This window comes from Phalacrocorax carbo, chromosome 8, assembly GCF_963921805.1.
Source record: "Phalacrocorax carbo chromosome 8, bPhaCar2.1, whole genome shotgun sequence".
Lineage (NCBI taxonomy): Eukaryota > Metazoa > Chordata > Aves > Suliformes > Phalacrocoracidae > Phalacrocorax > Phalacrocorax carbo.
Genome location: NC_087520.1, coordinates 4,703,964 through 4,725,645, shown reverse-complemented (window position 1 = coordinate 4,725,645; position 21,682 = coordinate 4,703,964). Strand labels below are relative to the sequence as shown.

Sequence of the window (21,682 nt, the reverse complement as noted above, 5' to 3'; positions counted from 1 at the left end):
ATGTTTGTTACCCTTTACAGCTCCTTGGGAAGTAATCTCTAGTCCCACTCAGTTAAGGACAAACAGCATTGCAACTGCGGCACTTACAGCTTACTGTTTCCACTTTGACTGGACGCAGCAGCCCTAATACTAGAGAATGATTCCAGTGTTGGTGAGCAACAGCCATGATCATAAAAATATAAAAAAACACGGAATCCCCTTATAATCATTAATGGGAGACAACAGGTGGATTCACGAACTGGGTGGGACGAGGAGAGCAATGGAAATGGTTCACATGATGAAGCAGCACAGCAGCTGCCTCACCGCTCTCAAGCATTTCAGAAGCATTTTCACACAGATGAGTTTTAAGCCAAGCAATGTGACATTTTAGCCAGGTAGAGAGATAAGTGCAAAATCTGGAACCAGTTGGAATTGAGCATATTTCGGTTGCTTTAAGGTCATTTTGCTCCTGGGACTTCAGTGTTTACAAATAAGCAGCCAGTCCTTCATCACGAGTGCATTTCTGTCAAGTTGCAAAATCCCTATTAAGAGACAATTTTTTAAGGGACCTGAAGGGCAGGAGTTGGTAAGGGTGGTGAGCAGAGTTACCTCCCTTACGCATAAATAATCCTGAGTGGAATCTGTAGCAAAAGAGGGGAAAACCCAGCAACGTTAATGTGTTTGCTCCTCCCATGATAGAAACGTCTGATATGAAATTTCTGAATCTGAAGCTTCAACACTTCAGTAAATGGGTTGCACTGGGGCTGTCAGTGTGCTTTTTCTCTCTATAAATGGCTGGTGACTTCTATTCTTCTTTCTCTTGTAGCCTGCTGTAGGGATTATGTTAATTCCAGTTTTCTCATAGAATTCTTAAACCCTGGGAATGACAAGGAATTTAGAAATTAATTTTTGTTATGTAAAGTGTCTTTCATAAATCATTCTGAACTGCCAAGGCCTAGAGGCAAATAATCTTACTGGGCCATGATTTTCAGGAAATATATTGGGGTGTGTGACATCTTACATAGAGTAACTTGGAACATATTGAATATATTTAAAGAAAGGGTTTTGTTTGAGACGAAGTTGAGAGATCTCCTTTTCACCCTTCTTGAACCTGAACTTTTTTATAGTGACTACAAGAGGAGAGTAATTTACTTTTAATACAGAAAATCTCTGAATGTTTTGTGGTCAGGGTGAAGCATAATAAAGCCTGTAACATGTTAATCAGGAATGTAAAGTGTTTTGACTAAGTAGAAGGGAAAAAACCAACTGACATTTTGAGTTAATTTGTTGTATGTGGAAGGGTTTTTCATGAAGGCAAGGTTAAATACAGGGTTATATTAAATTAAAGTTACTGTGATAGAAAAGCAAGTGAAATAAGGTTAAACTAAATTAATATAGTGCCCATGTGTGTTGTGGAGTCATATACACCACGTGTAGCTGAGTAAAGGTCAGTAGTTAGCTGGTGTGAAGGTTTAAGTGGTATTTAATTGGGTTTTGGGAGCTCTTTTAGCAAAAGTGATGCTGTGATACCTGTTCCTCATGCTGTTTCTGCTTCTCAGAGACAAGAGGTTAAGAAAATTGTTTGGTTTTAGGGATGAATGGTTTTAGGAATGAAGATGATTTGCCTGCATTGTGTTAGCCTTTTGTGTACAAGCGCTACTCCTCTGCAACAGCTTTTTGAGAACAGATGCTTAGAAGGATGAATCTAACAGTTATAATGGCTGTCACAAATCCTGCAGACAGGCAACAAATAGTTTAGAAATACTTTCAAAATTTATTTAAACATAAAAAATTCAGCTTACCACAATGTTGTTATTTTATTTTTATTATTTTGGTTTTTATAACAGCTTTAACATGGGACAAAAGCCCCAGTAGCTGGCAAAATCGCAGCTCATTTGACCATCATATCCTCTTGGGATTTGTTGAAACCATGATTTCGTCCTCACCCTTTGAAAGGAATTTGTTAAGTGAAGCTGGTGGACTAACCGGCAGGTCTGATCCGAGGCTGACCACTGCTCATGGTTCCTCTCCTTGTAGAGATGAGAAATAACAGATGCCATCTTGGATTAAGAGATGCATCACAGCAGTTGTGTCAGGGTTATGCTCCACCACAGCTTTTCCCAACGATCTGGGCTATCCCACTGAAATTTAGCTTTGTCTCTCCAGTCTCTGAGCAATCAAGGGGAGACGAGCTCCTCCGTGCCGCCTCTCGCTGTTCCGCTGGCATCCCAGCCCAGGTGCCAGGGGACTGTCTGTTTGTTCAGGCAGATGGAGGCTGCTGTGGCAGATCCGAGTCGCCTGGGACCGCGCTCAGCCACGGCCCTCGCTGCCGCTCCGGAGAGGAGCAGCTCGTGTTTCTCTGCCAGGTTTGCTGCCAGCTGCTAGTAGCACTGTGATAAATAGGGGGAACGATTTGGCCAGTTGCCTGTGTTTAGTTAACAGTGACAGAGTGCTTTCCTTTCTTACCCACTGAGCGTGCAAGACAAAATGAGTCCTGGTATTCCGGCTGGTGCACCTTCTCGATGGCAATGCAGCGAGGGCTCCTGCCACCTGCAGCTGGCTGTTTTGAAAGGAAAGCCATGTTGGCCTTTTCCATCCTAGTCACTGGATCCTCTGCAACGAGTACAGAGCTTGTATGACTCTGAACTTGCCCTTGCTGGCACACTCACCATTCATCTTAGAGAGTTTCCTCAGAGCACTTGCTGATATGAAATTACACAGTAATAAAATTACCCTGCCTCCTCCCCTCGGCAATACATGGTACCAAAAGGGGGTGGAGCCTAGAGAGCCAAAGATGACGACATTTTTCAGAAAGATTAATTCCAACTGCTGGTGAGGAAAACAGACAGAAAATGATGCTATCACTATTGCAGCATCAGTCCAGTATGATACTGGTAAGCTTTGTGTTTAATTAGTAACACCAAATGTCCAAGCATTCAGCTGATACCAGCATTGGGTTTTAGGGAATAGTTAGGAACCGGGCGGTTTATTATGAGCAAGATGACTGGTTTCCAAAGGCTGCTGCTCATTATTCACGTTGGGCAAGGGTATCTACTGGAACTACAAATGAGCATAATTAAGACTATTGCTCTGAATAGAATAATAATACTAGCTCAGCAGATGGGAGAATGGAGTCAGGTAAGTTTATCCAAGGCACTGTAGGGAATTAATATTGTATTAAAGAATGTAAATGAAGTAATGCATTCTGAGGATGTCAAGTCCAACATTAAAGAGGATGCAGATGGAAAGTGATTTAGTTTATCCCTCATTGTGTTGTTAATTGTTGTTATTGTAGATAATTATAATGAACTCATCCTCTCTGTGTCTAGGCAGACTATCCACTGGATTGTGGATAAACAGGAATGGTATACAAACAATTTTACATTGCCACAAAACGGTGCTAGGTACTTTAGTGTCTGTGTGGGGTTTTTGCATTTACATGATCAAAAATGGCAGTTTCCTGGAATATAATTTGTTGCAGGGGACTTTACAGCAGTGCTGCGTGGAAATTTCTCATTGCCAAGTGTGTCATTTCATTGTCACTAGCCAAGCCCCAGGATTTGGACTCATTTCAGAAGAGAGAAATGTAATTATACACTTTTTATATTCATATTTCTGCTTAAGAAAGTGCTGCAGCATCACTTCTAAGCCCGCTCATCTTAGAGGGAGGATGATGTCCCTATGGTCAAGAGTGCTCTGTGCCAAATTCCTTCAAAGTGCTTGGTTGCTGCGTAGGTGCTCTGGGGGCCAGAATTTCATCCACTCTGATGCTTGTGACTAGTTTTCCAAGGAGCTGTTGTTGCTGGACATTGGAAACTGGGGTGGCTGGCTGTTTGAGACCTGGAAGGCATATGGTTATTTTAGTTATTGATATAAGTTGCATCGTGGCTCTCAGTTAAGTCAGCATTCACTTGCAGGCTGGATTGAGGAGGAGTCTTTCTCCTGATATGCAGGTGCGGTTTGTAGCCAAATTCCCATGAGAGATGGAACTCATAGAGCTGCTAAACATATAAATGTGTTCCTTAAGCAAGCTGGAAGTGCCATATTTAGCTTAGCTTAGGGGATAATCATGGCTGTGTTAAGGAAACAATTGCTTTAAATTTAAATCTATTATTTTCTGCCTGTTTTTCCCATCTGGTTTTCAGGAAACATGGGGGTTTCAAGCAGCTGAGTTGAAACGAGCCAAACAGTTGAAGGAGAATATCTAACTCATTTAGCACAAGGAAGCTATCCATTCAGTCTCAAATCGTATAGGAAATGTGGATATTCCCCAGTGGAGCTTGTAACAGACAGATCAGTAATATATTAAACATGGGAAAGTGCCAGAGAGAAAAAGTATGGATGGCCTGTGAAATGAGGAGCTTGGCCCAGAGGTAACTTTTGTGCTTTGATAATGTATCGCATCAGAGCTGCAGGTTTGCTGTCTGCGGTCTTTGTGTGTAAGTGCTCTGCTGAAAGCAGAATAGGTGACAAACAAAGCAAGTTACCCCCAACACCGCACCAGACTCCTGCCCTTGTGAAATGCATCTGGGGGTAAAAGAGGAATCCTTTCTGCATGACAATAAGAGTAAAGTTGAGATAAAGGTTCCTCTAATGCAAGGGGCATTTGTGGTTTTAAAAATAAGAAAATCCATTTTTCAGTGTCATGAACAAGGCACAAGCAGATATTTGAAAATATTGGAGAGGGGTTGGGAGTCTTGCACTGCGTCATCTTGAGCTTGATTTTTGCCACTGATGTTAACAGATTCTAAACTCTTCTTCACCAAGGGAATTAGCAGAGTATTATTTTGAGATGTGTAGTTTGTGTTTAATAAAAAGAAGCTGTTGGCAGGACACAGGGAGGCAGATCCTCTCCACTGAATGTGTGCATTCCCTGCATTTTGCATGCCAAAGCCTCCGTCTTGCCTGTCCTGTTTATGTGACATCCAGGGACTCCATGGTTTATCTCCTGAAAACAGGTGTTTCAGCATAAACATTCAAATAAGCTTGGGAAAATCTGCAAGAAGGTAGAAAAGCACCTTTTATTAAGTTGAGGAATCAAAAGCTTGTGGCTTACTTGTGACGTGCGTTTGAAAACCAGCTGAGATGATATGAAAGACAAATACATCAAAATCAAATGCCATCTTATGCTGAACAGCTGCTATGCCAACCTTCAGATATTAAATACTCTAGTTTCAAAAATTTGTCAACCAACATAATTTCTGTTCTAAATGTATTTAAATATCTTCACAGACTTGGAATAGGGTGTTAGTTCTACGCTGAATAGCACTGATGTGTCTGCACACATGCATGCTACTGAGATGCTCAGTAATGGCACCTGTCAGGAAGAAGGTGACATTGTGGGAAAGGAGTGGAGGAGATGGAGGTGCTCTTATGGCAATTTCTTAGGTGCATATTAGGAAAGAAAGACTGTACTCTGTTCAGGGTGAGAACTTTAAGTCAAGTAATCCACTAATTTCAGTGTAGAGAGAGCTCACATGTACAGGAAACTTATTTTAAATTTAAAATAGAAAAAAATTCAAGATAAGTAATTTAAAAAGTTGAGAGTGGACTGATTCTGAAATTGCTTATACTAGGGAATCTAAAATTATGCTAAAGAGTTAGGAAACGTGTTTAATCTCACTAGCTTTCGCCTTAGCTTTCTCCTAGGATTACGTGAACGGATTCCTGGCTTTATTCTCCAAAATAATTCATCCATTAATTTTAGATTAAAAAAGAAAAAAAACCCATTTTGAATAATTTTGTTCTTAAAAAAAATGATTCAAGGGAATATCCAAGTGAAGTATTTTGCATTTTCCAATGTTTTTATTGATGGACAGAACGTAAAAAATTTATTCATTGGTTTTGGTCCCACAGAAGCTGTGTTTATCACAGAAATGAACAATTTCCCAGAAGCAATTATGGGTAGAGTTAGTCAATACACAACAGCTAGAGTGCAAAGGAGTAGAAACAAAACAGGGAGGTGCAACGCTATCCTTTCTGCTGCTTTTGACAGTTCCCGCTTCAAAGCTGTTGGAATGTTATTGTTGAAGGTTACACATACACCTGGACCTGTGAAGGATGGGGTAAAAGCACAATGATGAATGTTAAGGGATTTTCTAACCGCACCACAGAAATCACTAACATGGTCTTGGCTAGCTTCTTTAAGGATTTTATTTATCTATCAGTCAATAGGTAAAAGGTGAACTCCAAAGTCAGTGGTTTGATTGATTTCTTACTGCTCTATCCCCTTCTTGAAGGGATACGCTGTCTCAAAGATCAACTTCCATGGTGCATATGAAGAGATGAATTGCAGCTAGGAAGCCTAATCGATTGAGGAGCAAAAAGACGCACCAAAAACTTTTTCTTGTGATTAATCAGTCAGTGCAACTGCCATTGAAATTCTTGTATTGATGCAAGGGATGGTATTTTCATGGCTCATTGGAAGCCACACAATTTTTGGTCCTCAGTCAAAGCATACTGTGGTTTTCTGGACTTCTTTGGCCAAAAATAATGTCAACACAGATAGCACCGACTGCTTTGTCCTTGGGCTGTTTCACTGGACACATCTCTTCGTGTCTCCTGACACTCCCTCCCAGGATTTAAAAGCGCCCTTTGCCTGGCGGCACTGCCCCTCTGCTCCACCACGCTGCAGCCTGGCACTCTTCAGAGACCACACGGTTGCCGTGTTTATCCTGGCAACTGTTTAGAAAGGTCCAAATTGCTTGGAAAGCAACAGAGACACATTTTTGAAATGTCAAACTCCTGTATTTGAACAGATTGCTTATTATATTATGCTCGCTGGGGGTGAAGAAGTCAAGGTCTGGATCATTGAAATAATGAACCAGCGGCATCTGTTGCTTCCTCCAGACATACAGCAACATGCACCTGAGCGGCGAAATGCCTTAAATGAGTGCTTGGCTTTATTTTCAGAGGCATGCCCGCTGCATATGACACGGTACACCCAAAGCTCCAAAAAATCACTGGTGTGTTGCACTGGTGTTAAGAAGCAAGAGAACATAAACCAACTGGATGTTGTGATTTCTGGAAAATTAACTGTACAGCCTTGGAATAGTCTCTGCATGTAGACATTTTATCCGGAAACACTAGAAGTGCACTCAGCTGTATTCAAACGTGTCAGCAGTATGTGCACAGTCAACAGAGCCCTTAGAAGGGGTGTTCAGTGCACTTCAGATGACAACGTGGTTACATGAGCAGGATCAGTGTGAGGTCCTTTCTTAGCATCTCTTCTCATTGCTTTCCCTCCCACAGGCCTTGTGCTTCTTTTCATTCCTAAACATATGGTCAGTCACAAGCAGTGTAAATACCTAGAATGAAATTTACCCAACAGCTTCTAAACTGGCTTGCCCATATTTCATGTGAAATCTAATTGGTAAATATTTATAAGCACTTTCAATATTTGACATGATGGTTTCTTTAAAAATCTAATTTTAAATCTAGCATGTAATATTACTGGCCTTTTTGTGCCCACCCCCACCCCGGTTTATCTCACCTTTGTTTTCTTTCTACAAGCATTTTTATTTGGGTGAGTTTTCTGTTCACTTTTACAGAATTATTTGTCTGTTACTTTTCTGTTACTTCTCCTCTAAAATATAATCTAAGCAATGCAGTATTTCTCTTCATGATATAGGTGTATATGTGATGTAGATTAAATGCAAAGAGCCAGGAGCTTCAAGGAAACATAAAGAGAGGCTCTGTGCAGCGTGCCTACAGCTTTCGTTCGCACAGCAATCTAATGCTACCCAGAAATGCCAGGTTTACTGCCGAGTACGCTGCTCCTGAATTGCTCACAGCCGGAGGTGGGATTCAGCAGATTTGTGCCATGCAGATAATCCGTGAATCCACTGAGAGCATGCAGAGGCTTTCTGGCGCTACAATAGCCCCAGTCACAGACACTGGACGTTCACGTCCGTTGGGTCCAGAAGTGTTGGATTTGTGTGGAAACCCTCAAATTCCAGTGGAGCAGATATCGAAGAGAAAATATACCGTAGGCAGAGCCCTTGAGAAATGGTGGCTTTAATATATAACCATCATCCTCTGTCTGCTCCCCTTTTCCGTCTTTTAATTGGCAAAGAAATACGTGTATTGATAAGCAACATTAGGCTCAATTTTTTTTCTAGAAAAAAGACTGTAAATTAAGTCATTCTGAGACAGATATGTGGTTATATATTCAAAGGGAAACTCTTCTGTGATACTAGCTTTTCTGATCTCAAGTCTGGCCCTGAAGCTTTCGTGCAGGCTAACAGAACAATTAGTTGTATAGAGGATAGCAGCAAAAACTGTGAAACTTGGAATTATGTCTGCTTAGAATATCTACTGATGCGTTGTGGTTCCTGTCCTGCTCTTTACAGATGTTATTTGGAAGCAATTATTAGAGTGAATTTAATTAAATGTCCTAAATGGTGGCATATGGAGTGATTTTCATAAATAGTGCACTTGTACAGGTTGTTCTGTATTTGTGTGTTATGCACCATCCTGTGGGTCTGTGGCCCCATTTCCAGTAACAACTGTGCACTGAATAACCTACAACAATTGCAACCAAAATAACTGCAAGCTGATTGACAACCCAACCCACTCTGAAATTCCTGAAGCCTGAAAGATCGCTTCAGTGCACTGAAACACATCCTCGCAAGTATTTCATTGGCATCAATGGGACTTAAACATGAACCAAAGGGTGTTCCTGACCCTGGGAAGGCAGAAGGCTCAGAAGCAATTCTGTGGGAGCTGGGGGATGTTTGTAAATGCATATAAAGCGCTTTGATCCTCTTAGTTTCAGAACCATTGGCCCCACTTCAGTTTCTGGTGAAAGCTCACCTGGGCTGAGGGGTTCAGCCAGTCTCAGACCTGCTCACTGAGCGTTGCAGCATCGAGGCCAGACCTCTCCGTGTGCCATCCAAAACGCACCTGCAGGGCTGGCATTTCAGAGGTAGGCTCCCACGGATGAAGAAGTTCCTTTTCAATCCTTGAATGTGACTGCTTTTGAAATAGTTTGGGGTTTTTTTTATTAACTAGCCAAGACAGGTTGCTGGTCTTCCTTTTTCTCATTTCGTTTAACTTTTTACTCAGACTATATCCCTCTGACCTGAAACAGCTCTTTTCTGAAGAAATCTGGGTGGTTTTGAACAGATGTGGAGACATGACAGAATTCATTTAGAACATAATCAACAGATAATAATAGGGTACTCAGGGAAATTGCAGTGAATGACAAGTACCATCAGCCTTTTCAAAACAGCAAAATTAGACATTTTTATCTCCACTTGCACAACAGTGTTAAAAGAAGCAGGAAATGACTAATTTTGAATACTTTTATTATGTTCTAGTTTTTTAAAAATTATATTGTCATATTCTCAAGTATTATCCTGAGCCTCCTCTGCTCGCTGTCTCTGTAGGAAATAAAATACTGTTCCATGTGTTTTCTGAAGCAGCCTGGCTCTCTTGTGTACTTAGCTGTATCCTTCATCTTCCTCCCTGAGGCCTGACAGTGCTCAGCTTGTCAGGATGAGGCCCCGGCATCCCTCACGTGATTTGTGGTTTTCATTACTGTAACGGTCTATCTGCTTCATGAAACTCATACCCCTCAGACTTCTATAATGTGGTAGCTAACCAGAGTACTCGGGAAGGTTTGGGTTGTTGTCACTGCCTGCGTCTGGTTTTGCAACGCTGCCAAAAGGACTGAGCTGGATTTTGTGTCTCCGCCTCGCCAGGTTTGCAACCAGGGTGGTTCCCCCCAGAAACATATTTAGACCAGGAGGGCGATGAAGTGCCTGGTTTGGGGGTCAGACCCTGCTGGCAGAGGCAGTGATGAAGTGGGGACTAGCCCTTTGCACCCCACGACACAGTGGCCGTCTGTGCCTCTGTCTGCCAGCAGAGTCACCAGGAGTCCTCAGGGCTCTGATCTTCAAAAGCCTTGGTGTAACAAAAAATAACTGGAAATGTTTTCTGTTTCTCCTTCATCTCTTCCTTCTGACTCTTCCACCTCTCACTAACCCTTGCCCTGAGACTGCTGCCTTCTGTCCTACACAAAAGCGAGTCCCACCACTGTCACAGCACTCCTTTGTGTGGGGTATGCAGGACCTCAGATGCTTCCAGCTGTGTGAAATACAGGCAGTTTATACAGCACTGGCACATACACCATATGGCTTGCAGGCCGCTTGTAAATCTTGTTGGCTTCCTTGAGTTTTTACCGTGCATCATGATTTGCAATTCAGTATTTTATATGCAGGTAGGACATTTCTGCATGCGTCATCAAAGCTACACCGTGCGAGCCCGGGTCAGGAAAAGCTTGGCTGTCAGTCTCCTGCTAACCTCAGTTTTTAGTAAAGATGCCTTCGATAACCTGTGTGCTTGCAAAGGGAAAGACACTGAGTGGCTGTGTTCTCACCATCAGACTGAACCGGCTTTCCTATGCTGACTGTGAGCATTAGGGAAGCCAGAACAAAGATGATAAATGCTTTAGTAAAAGGGATTGTCAGAAGACACAGCAGGTTCAGTGATCATTGAGGTTTGTCTTAACACATGAGCAATGTCTCCTGAGGGCAGTAAGCTGCTCTCTTGCCTTGCTGCAAATTGGCTGGAAGGTACTATTTTATTTTTTTTTTATTTTATTTTATTTTATTTTATTTTATTTTATTTTATTTTATTTTATTTTATTTTATTTTATTTTATTTTATTTTATTTTATTTTATTTTATTTTATTTTATTTTAATTTCATTTTGTTTCATTTCATTTTGTTTCATTTTATTTTGTTTCATTTTATTTCATTCTTTATACAGCCTCTATCTTGGGTAGATTGTGTTGCTGCTTATGTCTACTTAAAAATTGGAGTATATAATTCTGAACAGGAAAACCAGTCATAGTCTCTGCAAATGTACAGAACCAGTAAAAGCATTAGGCTTGGAGATGTGAATAAAGCTGGGTCTTGATGGAGTTTGCCAGCTGGGAGCCTGCCATTCACAGTTGCTTTACAAGCACTTTCCTAGTTGCTAACTAAACTGCTTTCCTTAAAGAAAGCAGAAGAGGAAAAATAATCTGAGCTAATACATACTAGTTGTTCAGATGATGTGGCGATGGTGATGACAATTACCTAAAATGTGCTGGCTAAGAGATAAGCTTGTGAACTCTGCAAACAGTGCATAAAGAATGGTATTAAAGCTTAGCAGAGGCCTCACCCTTGCTTTTTTTTTAAACCTGCTGGGCTAATTACGTGTCTCCATTACCTGTGGCAGCTAGGTATTTCACTGCCAGCCAACATCAATTTTCAGATCTATCTATACTTGCAGTCCTTCACAATTCCTGCAGTTATTTCCAGGCTGATATTTTTGTTTGGGCATTCTCTCAATCAACAGACAAGCTTTCTGTTTATTGAAATCCATCTTGGAGTGGTAGAGATTAAAGCATGGAATTGATTAGAGAGGAGCATTTTGAATCCTTAGAGTACAATATGTCTTTCATTTATATTTCAGACCTTCCTCACCCCATATTTGATAACATTCACTCTACAAACCCTATCTCCACAAAATACTTAGGTACTAGATTTAGATGCAAATGTACAATCATTTTCTGCCTGAACCTTGAGGACATCTTAAATCTTAGTGCACTAAATTGGCGAGTATGTAGAAGTCTCGGTGCCCCGGTTTCTGCAATGGGGCTTGCGCCGGCTCTGCCAGAGATAAACACTTCCTTGTTGTTATATTATATCTCCTTTTAATGAAGATTTGAAGTTCTTGGTGATCTCCATTTATGAACACCCCAATTAGAACATGTGATTACAGCACTCAAGGAGGAAAAGAGAAACACAGATTTCAACCATTTTGATAGATAAGAGGATGTAAACATACAAGCTCCACCTTGCAGAAGGTCCACCACTAAAATACAGGCTATTCCCCAGCTCTCCTTCTCAGCCCCTTCTCCTAAACACCTATCAGAAATGGCATCCCCCCATTTCTGCAGAAACGCGCTAATCTGAGCCCTGAAGGGCTTTCTGGTTCCCTGTGACTATTGAATTTTTCTGGGCTGAGTGAAAGAGCTCATCATTGCCCTCAGCTTACAGGCATAGAAAACAAAGTTGGGACGGACATACACACACACATCAGAAGCAACCTCAAACCTATGACAAAGTCAATAAACCAACTTATTTAAAAATTTTTCATTATCAAAAGCATCTCAGTACTGAAGGGGAAAAACTGCCCAAAGAAATTTAACCACCTCTAATAACACTGTATTTTAGACAGTGCTGTTCTACCTAATTAATGGACATTTGCACAGGGCTTTGAGATCTTTGCCTAACAAGGAAGGCTAATATTTTGTTATGTGTTACTGTTAGAATTAATAATTTAGAAAATACAGGAGTCCAAAGCCAGGTTACTCTTACCATTTCACCAAAGCCAGGTTTAACTATCTCCTTTTTTTTTTTTCTGCTTGCTTTATTAGATAAGTTGCTGAATATAATTAACTCATCAAATCTAATTTGAAGAGATCTTTCAAGTCAGCAAGAGCTTGTCTTATGCCTATTATTTCTATTTGTTGCATTTAGTCTTTAATATCACCATTTTGTTAAGATATTAATGGTACCCTTAATTGTGTTATAATTTACTGCATTTACTCGCACGGTGGCAGTTTCCTCATTTTTTTAAGTGTCAGCACGTGAAAAGCAATCATAATTTAATTTAAGGCAGTGAAATTGCTCTTCTCACCCTCTGTCAAGTCAGCTACATGCTATCTCTTTTCCCATAAGTGTAATTTGGGTTTGCAAGGTGAAATTATTTCATAGGAAATCATGTTGAGTTTCTTAAGTCCCATTTCCTGGAGAAGCGTTATGACAAAAATTATCCTCTGGATGCTCTTTTGGGTCTGTCTAACCAAATTGTTAGGTAATAAATTTGAAACTGAAGTTGGTATTACAACTATAGAATTCTATTGAACACAGCTGTGTGTGGTGCTACAGCTTGTCATACCAGACAGAAACTCCTTGAAAGTTCCTCAAGAAGTGAAGAATCTAAACTGTAAAATTTGCTGTATATTCTAACCCACTAGCAGGACCTTTCTTGGGCCATCTTTTCATATTCCTAGAAGATAATGCCACACAGAGAGGAGAGGTCAAGCAATTGCTTAAAATCAGAATTCCCCTATAAATTATTTACTCGTAAAGCATGTTCTGTTGTAATGTAAGCTATGTTGCTGATTAAACATTGCTAATAAATTCTAGGAGTAGTGAATGTATATTTGTGAAAAGCTAGCTATACCCTGGGTGAAATCAAGTGCTTTCTTACTACTCCAGCAAGAGTTTGGCAGTAGTAACCTTGGGGGTTTTTTGCCTTGTTTTCTTGCCTTGTTTTTGTTTGTTTGAGATGTGCTTTCAAATGCACAATTAAATAACTCTTGTTTCTCTGTTTTCCCTTAGAACGACTATAGGAAGCTATCTATGCAATGCAAGGACTTTGTCGTGGGCGTGCTGGACCTGTGCAGAGACACTGAAGAAGTAGAGGCGATTCTCAACGGAGATGTGAACATACATCTGTGCCCTGAGCACCACCGGCCAAGTCTGAGCAGGATTAAACTTGCTATTAAATATGAGGTCAAAAAGGTAAGCTGCTTCTTTGGGTCCCTGGTGGATACATCTTCACATCTAAATTAAGCTTCCTTGATGTCACCTGGAAAGTAATAAATGAAAGATAGATTTCAGCGGGACCAGGAATTGTAGCATTTTATGGCACAATTTGCATTTTGTCACATACTTTAATGTGGGGAAGGATATTTGCAAGGGACATATTACAGCAGGTATGACATCTATTTTCAGGTGATAGACATGAACGCATACAAGGCACAAGGGACTGCCCACGGTGCACAGTGTTTCTTATGCAGGTCATGACTATGAATCAGTGAAGACTTTGGCAGGGATCAAAAGTTGTTACCGTACCAGACTGAGGGTCTCATTTCCTTTGCTGTGATTTACATGAAGGTGAGGGATAAACCGAGCAGATGCTGTGGCATTTTTGCTCACAAATTATAAAAGCAGAGAATTTAATGGAGCTCCTCACCATTCCCCAACCATCTGTCTTCCCTTCAAACTAGATCTTCTGCTTAAACTGAGGAAATATCTGGACTCTGCAGCCTGACTGAAGCCAACAAACCAAGTCTCCAGTCTCACCTGTCTCCTCTCAAATTCTCCCTGACCACTCAGCTCTGATTTTCACCTCATTTTATTTTCCAAAGCCACTTGTAACCACCAAAAATGTTACCTTTTCTGTAATGTTACAGAAAGAACATGTACAAAAGTAACAATTTTGCCATAGTCAAGACCCTTTACTACAGTGATGGAAAGTGGAATTTAGATTTTTAAAAAAGAAGTTTTGTAACTTCTATTCAGAATCAGATCAAAAGCTCAAAAATCAATTTTCAATTAACTTGGAAATTTGATTTTTTGGAAAGCTTGTGAAAGTAGATAAACATTGATAAAAAGGGATAGAGTCCCAGCTTCCACTCTTCCAAAGCTTCAGATCCATATTCTAAGAGTCCAGCTTTCCCCAAAATCTACAAAACAGAAAGCAAATGTATTTTTTAAAGAAAAACATGAAGACTGAGTGACTTTTAGAAGATTTTAAACAAACATTCAGCTTTACGGAAGTATGTTCTGTGAATGGAAAATTTGATTCTGGCAAATCCTAGGCCTGAGTGGTCCCAATTAATTGCTCTTACAATATGCATTGATGGAAACTGGGCTCCTGTTAGGGGACTTGGAGAGCATTCTAAATGTTAAAGCTAACATCTGCTCTCTCTTTCCACTCCCAAACCCACCACCTGCTTCAGTTTGCCTCTTGACTGTGCTGCCTTGCTGGCCAGAGAAGGTCTTTTCCTGTTATGAAAGCCGTTAATTAAAGAGAATCTTAAAACTCTTATTTGAAATGAATTGCTTTCATGCAGGAGCACATGGTATGGCACCAAATATTTCCTCCTAGGATCTTGTGTCTCTGCATCATTCCACCACCAAAACTGAGCATAACTTCTCAGTTCACTCTTAGATGACTTTCAACAAGCTTGGTCAAGTTTCTTTAGTAACAGGGGGCCAAACTTGCTCTGCTGCTCTTTCAGAAGATGAACTCATCTAAAAGACCAAGGATGGTCCCGAGTGACCTATAGTCTTAAAATTATCATGAAGTTGGTTAGAACCTCAAGCCCTTTCAATGTATGAAGGCTTCTGCAGTATTTTACTTGTTTATTCTTCTAGATGTTTGTGTCATCCTTTAGATACCAAGACCGTTAGCCAGAGCTAAACTGCTGTTAGTTATTGTGCTGTTTTGAGCACATTCATCCTAGCTTACGTGGTTTCAGGAGAAGTTTTCCTCCATTTCTTACATTGTATATATATATGCACCTTTTCATCATGCATGAACAGTGACCTAAAGTATCTGTGGTGTAGGTCATATACAGTTGGTCATTTTATATATAAATATCTACCTATGCTCAGGAAAGCTGAGCATCCTTTCTGGACCACAGCAACTTGTTCCTCACTGACAAAAACTGTTAAACTAATTACAGAACATAATCACGAGAATTTGTCAACCTCACGCTGGCTCTCAGGTTAGCAATCTTCAGAATATTCTTTTCAGCAGGCAGGATTTGTCTGTGTGTAAGATGAGCATTTAACTGCTAACTCAAAAGTAAGATAGTTCCATTTGTGGAAGGCAGAGACACATTCAGATAAATGGCTTTGGTTATTGGCAGTGACTTATGATAATAGACTGATATTTATCATACTTGCTGAACAAAGAGATTGTGTTATGGTAACGCAGTAATGATTTCCTTAAGAGGCAATACGTTTCAGGTACAAGCTTTTTATCCAGCTGAGAGATATTTAGGCTTATGTATACAAAGTCTGTGCTTTGAAATCTATTTTCATTTTAAGAAAATCCTGTAATAGAGAGGGGTGAGATGGAGGGTGAATTATTATACATTTATTATACATATTTAATAAATCAATTCTTGGACAGATTCTGTAAATTTCAAGTACGTTTTTCAAAGCTAATGCAATGACTCATAGGTGTAAGCAAGATGGCATGTGGCCTTCCAAGTGCGAAAGGCAGTCCGAGGCAGGCGCGGGAAGTGGCTTCCCACCCACAGCTCCCAACCCCCCAGGCCCCATCACTTGGTCTGACAGTGCTGCCTGCCCAGGCCAAGTCCGGGTGCTGAGACGTGGGTGGCTGTAACTGACCTAGAAATGGTCCCAGGGACGTGGAGACCTTTTCATTTTTTAAACTGCACTCCCGGAATGAAATGACACAGAAATAGTTCTGTTTGCCTTTTTTTTTTTTTTGCCCTGGAGGTTTAGTTGGCTGGGTAGGACTGATGAAGGGACTATGGCTGTGTCTACTACCCCTGCTCCCCGCCTCTACCATTAGCATCAACATTCAGATGGTCAGTTTTGCATTCTCCAGCTCAGCAAGCTTTAGATGAGCCAGAGAAATAAAGATGTTCTTACTTAAATGACTATAGAGCTCCTGAAGTATTTTATATTTATTCTTTTCCATGAACAGCAAGAAGAATCTTAGACAAGACAATTTGAGGAACTTCAAAATGGTCTGAGAAAATAGAATAAAAGAGGTGTTAGTTGTTATGTTGTTATGTTTTTTTTTTTTTCACTAAGTTAGTATGCAGACTGAATATTTGTATTCACACCTGAAATTTTAAGGAATATTTGATGTTTAAAAAGACCCTATTTCTACCTTTAGCTTCTTAATTCACATTTCTATATTAGTACTCTAAGTGCCTACAGTAGGCTTTCTTTGATGAAAATTTGCAGAGGACAATTTTTATTGAAAATTATTATTTAAAATCCATTATTTTACTTTTACAGCTGCTGATGCAGTCTGCATTTTATCACACCTTTATTTCCAGAGTCTGGGAAAGATGTCAAGGGCTTCGATCTTCAGGCAGGAAAGCAATTATTGCATCTATAGAGCTTCATCATCTTCCCTGTTCTTCTAAATTTTTCTGTTACTTCATCATCATCATCCAGTGCAGTTACCACAGCCACAGTGTCTTAAGAATGGCGTTTTTCTTTAACAGTAGCAGCTGGTCCACCAGCTTCTCCCGCCCCATGCCCAGCTCACAGTCCTTATGGAGTTGTGCTCCCCCTCAAAGGCCAATGGCCACAGAGGCCAGGAGGAAGCAAAGATAACAGAATTTTGAAACTGAGAGCCATCCCATTGTGTTTTATGGATTTAAGTTGACTCTGCCATCTTCTATCTTTTTCTTCCAACGTACTCGTCTACTTATGCATCTCCTACATATACAGTTTAAATTTTAAGTCCTAATTTTGGTTCCAAAAGAACCAAAAAGAACTTCTTGGTCTTGAATCAAGCAAATATGTTCCAAAATAAGTCATACTTGATTGGAGTTAGAGGCTGCACCTCCCTTGTGTGTACGTCATGCCTGCGCCGCAGGGAGCTCAGCCATAACCTTGTGGTAGCTTTTAGTCCAAAACTCTGTGCTGCTTCTGCCTCTGTTTTTGAAGGGCAAATCCCTGCTTGAAAATCCCCAAGCCTGGGGGCAACCTGCCCTTGAGCTGAAAGTTCACAGACCTGTTCACTGATCACGCTCTATCAGTGCAGGAAAACCTTGTATGCACATCAGAGCTAAAAAGGGGACTGAAGCCTTCTTACCTCCTCTACTCAGTAAACCTGCAGCTGGCATCTACAACAGGTTTTTGTCCAGGCCTTAAAAGATCTTCCGTTGCATTTTTTCCTTTGTGCCTCCCTTTAGAGTCCCCTGTTACCTTGTCCCTTTGCTACTCCGAAAAGGCAGTTCTCCATTCAACAGAAAGGACAGTTTTATTGATCATTCTCTTTTTTTTTCCTAGTTTACAAGATTTGAGATGAATCTTGGAAAGTCATTGAAGAAGGCATGAAAAGTTCCACGCTGCACTTGTCTGTCTCTTTTTCCCTTTTTTTCCTGCAAAGTATGCTACTAGCACATATGAGATGCTGACAGGAAAGCAAGTTTAAGGCTCTACTACAATTGAAGGACTTTATATAGAAGGTCTTTGAAGAATTAATACATATATTGCAGCAAGGAGAAAGCTAAAATTAGAGGAGTTTACAAAGTGGTCTTTAAAAATGCTGTGTTACTCTAATTCCCTACTCTTCCTGAAAGAACTAAATAGTCACTCCTGTACCCCAGGATTCTTGGAAAACCACACTCAAATGTCCTCCATTTAAGTTTTCCAGAGTCATTTCTGCCTTCAAATTAGCTGCCTTTATGATTCATGATTCCTCGAAAATTATTACAATGGGAATGGTTTGTCAAGAGCAGAACAAATAATTTGCAAATGTTTGAGCATTTTCTGAGTCCTGGATCCTTTCCAAGAAATGGACTTTGTGCCCACGTTATAGGATTGTTGCAAATATACTATTGTGTTCCCTGATACTATCTGGCTGTGCTTCGCGCTTGCACGCTCCAGTCAAGAACTGATTTCGTTCTCTTCCAGCTGTGCAGGGCCTTGGGCGAAGGGCGGTGGAAGGTTGGGTGCAGGAAGAGCAACAGGGCACCCTGCTGATGCTGTAGCAAGGCCGTTCGGGTGGTTTCTTTGGATATTGTAGGCGAGGGCTGGGGAACCGTCACAGTGTGAGAGCAAACACTGTGGGGGAGTCCAGCAGCTACTCATGGAAATGGCAAAATTAAAAGCAGTGTTAAGGTGAAACAGGAATTATTTAGGTTGGATGTTTCTGGTGGATTATAGCTAAAAGTGGCTTGAGTTGCTATATTGGAGTTCTGGTCCTAAGAAAAGAAAATAAAACTGATCTTGAGCTTCTTGAGCCAAGGATACTCTCAGCTGTTCTTCATGCAGGCTTACAACATCTAAGCGAGAGCTTTATGTTCTTGACTGAAAATTCCAGAATGTTTTTTCTGTTCTTGAAATGATTAAACGATTTCATTTTCAGTCAGGTACTGGAAATATAAAGGTAGCACAGGTCTGCCCTGTGTGTGAACTCATTTCTAATGAAGCCGGGGTGTGATTTCTACCTGTGAGAGGCATAGGTACAGAGGCTGGGACAACTCTGTCCTGGATTCTTTCCTTGGACAGCCAAAAGTGAGAAAATGCAGTATTTGATGTACCATGACAAAACCATTTTACTGGTGTCTGTCTGCTTTACAGAGCCCTTCATATTTTCTGTTCTCATTTTTGTCTGTACTGCTATGCTCCTTTCTTGTCATCATTTAATGTTGGCAGGGGGCTTAGATGTCAGCATTTACCTTTGGGTCTAAAGCTGTTGTTTCTCTGTAGGAGGTGACATTCATTCTTCTTTCCCAATGTCAGAATTATCATTGCTGTATTCTTTTAATTGCAAATGTTGAATGCCCACCTCTGTTTTCTCAGCAGCTCAATTCAGAGCCATCACAAAGCCAGAGCACCTTTCTCTTTCACGAGTTTTAATTTAATTAACAGTAAGACACACAAACTGGGTTTGAAAAAAAAAATTAATAAGAATTAAACAGAACACCAGATGGCTGTGTAAATCCTATTTAATAGAGAGCTGGAACAGGAACTTTTCTCATAACTGTATTATTAATAATTAACATATGGAGGATGCTCCGAGCAGAATACTCATGGCTGCATTAGATTATAATATTTCACTGCATTGGTCACGCGACTCAGATACTCAAGGGCACGAGAAGCCCCAGGTGCCATCAACTGCTGCAACAACCCATGCTCCTGATTAATTTTCTCAGATGATGCCGTTTTACCCTGCACAATGTCTTGGGCATGAAATGCCTTCCAGGGTCCTTCTCACCATGGAATGGGGCCCCACCTGCAGCATATCAACTCCACACGGGAGCTAAAGAAGGTTGGTCCCTGAACGGGCAAAAATCCAGCCCTGTTGCTGAGGAGGCACCTCTGCCCCTCACAGCGTGCAGTATCAGACACTGCCCCAAACACAGGCTGAGGCAGAGCTTAGATAATGCATCCTTAGGAAGGTTAACTGGAAAAGCTTGGTGTTTACAAGGGAAGCATAAGAAAATAAGCTGGAGAGCGGAGGGCAGGAGAAGCCCAGACCTCCCTTTGGAGAACAAGGAGTATATCTGTGCCACGTGCCATGGTGGGTAGCTATGGCTCTGTGAGCATTGTGTGCTCTCAATTCACAGTTATCTTGCAAATACCTGCAATGCCATGCTCTGGGGTGGGACTGCAGCAGGGGAAAGGCAGAGAGGGCACAGCGGGGCTCACCGCCCACTGCCTCACACACAGCCTGTGCATTGGCCTTAATGCAAATGGAAAACTACATTTTCGTAACCTGAATGAAATGTTTCAGCTCCACAGCTTTCAGAGGTGTGTCGGTCACAGAAAATCTCTCTTGTGGCTGTTTGTCCTTCTTTGGAACAAAATTAACTTGAGGAATTTCCCATAGGACAAACATTGATCTTTCTGTACCCCAATGGTTGTAACATGCACAGATAGGTCTTGAAGCAGGACAGGGATATGTTTTACCATCTAAATGTGAAGCCTCAAGGAGGAGAACTCAAGAAAAAAGGCTTTCAGGATGTTGGCGTTTTGCTTTAGTTTCTCTAATCCCTGGTTCATTTTCTTCCACTCTTTAGTTTCAGGAATATTTAACTGAGGTCTTGTGGAGTCACTGATGGCTTGGACTGTGGTGGTGGGAAGCGTCTCTTGTGTCCATCACCGGAGAACCAGTCAATCCTGTACGAATATAATTTAATATCCGTGTGAACAGTAGAAACACTGTGGTCATTCTCAGCTCTTCAGCTTATCCATGTAATTTTTCTTTTTACATTTTTAATTGCGTATTACAGACGTTTTGTCAGACATTGGAAAGGGAAGGAGTTACTTTCCTTCCTCACAGAAAGTGTTTCTATTTCTCTGAGCATTTCATTAGCAAGGTTCCTTCCTCCCACTAAAGTCTGTGGTTCTGATGATTTCCTTTTGCCCAGATGTTTTAATTTCTTTTCTTTTCCAAGATGATTCTCATTTTGTTATTTCCTGCCCATACATCCATCCTCTCAAGGCTTGAATGAATCATTTCTCTATCCTGAGTGATGTTTGCAATACTCCCAATTTACTGTAATATGCAGACTTAATTATTTTCATTTGCAAAGTGCCACAGGGTCTTAGATGTCCATCAAGACATTGATAAGAGAGCACAGGAACACATCAAACCCATCACATGGATGTCCATCACAGATGAAAAGACTTTAAATTACCTTTATTAATAATAAAATTCTCTTAGAAAAGAGCAATTAATATGGGCTGCTATGAACGTGACCTTAGTTGCCCCCAATTTTGGCTTCATCTGACTCCCCATAGGCAGTAGACTTGCTAATGTAGACTTGCTAAGTCGGGTGGGGATAAGTACAACCCCTCAAAAAACCCAAGATTCAGTATTTCATTTTACTGAGTTACTGAATTTTCCTAAGTGGTGGTTAAGTCTGGCTGTCTGCATGGGTACTGACCCAGGGTGTGGCTGTCCTCTGTGAGAGTCTTGTCACACGCCTGTAGATATCTACATTTGAGTACGTTTTTGGGATGCTATACCTGACAGCGAAAGGAGTCTCATCCTATGAGTGAGTCTTTCCATCAGCTCTGCTGGGAGTGAAGCCATCTACACTGGAGACATGCAAGTTTGAGCACCAGCCCAGCCTTTCCTCACCACTTAGCCAAGGAAAAATAGTTTACTAACTCTCCTGGGGGAGG

General features: G+C 40.9%; 1 protein-coding gene across 3 annotated transcripts in view; it reads left to right on the top strand.

Moving 5' to 3' along the window:
• Positions 1-21,682, top strand: part of TRPC7 (transient receptor potential cation channel subfamily C member 7) — a 72,547-nt gene that overhangs the window by 9,799 nt on the left and 41,066 nt on the right. For all 3 annotated transcript variants that reach the window (XM_064458108.1, XM_064458107.1, XM_064458109.1), the window contains exon 2: positions 13,379-13,561. In XM_064458108.1, the coding sequence (XP_064314178.1) occupies positions 13,379-13,561 (183 nt within the window). The remainder of the gene's footprint in view (positions 1-13,378; positions 13,562-21,682) is intronic.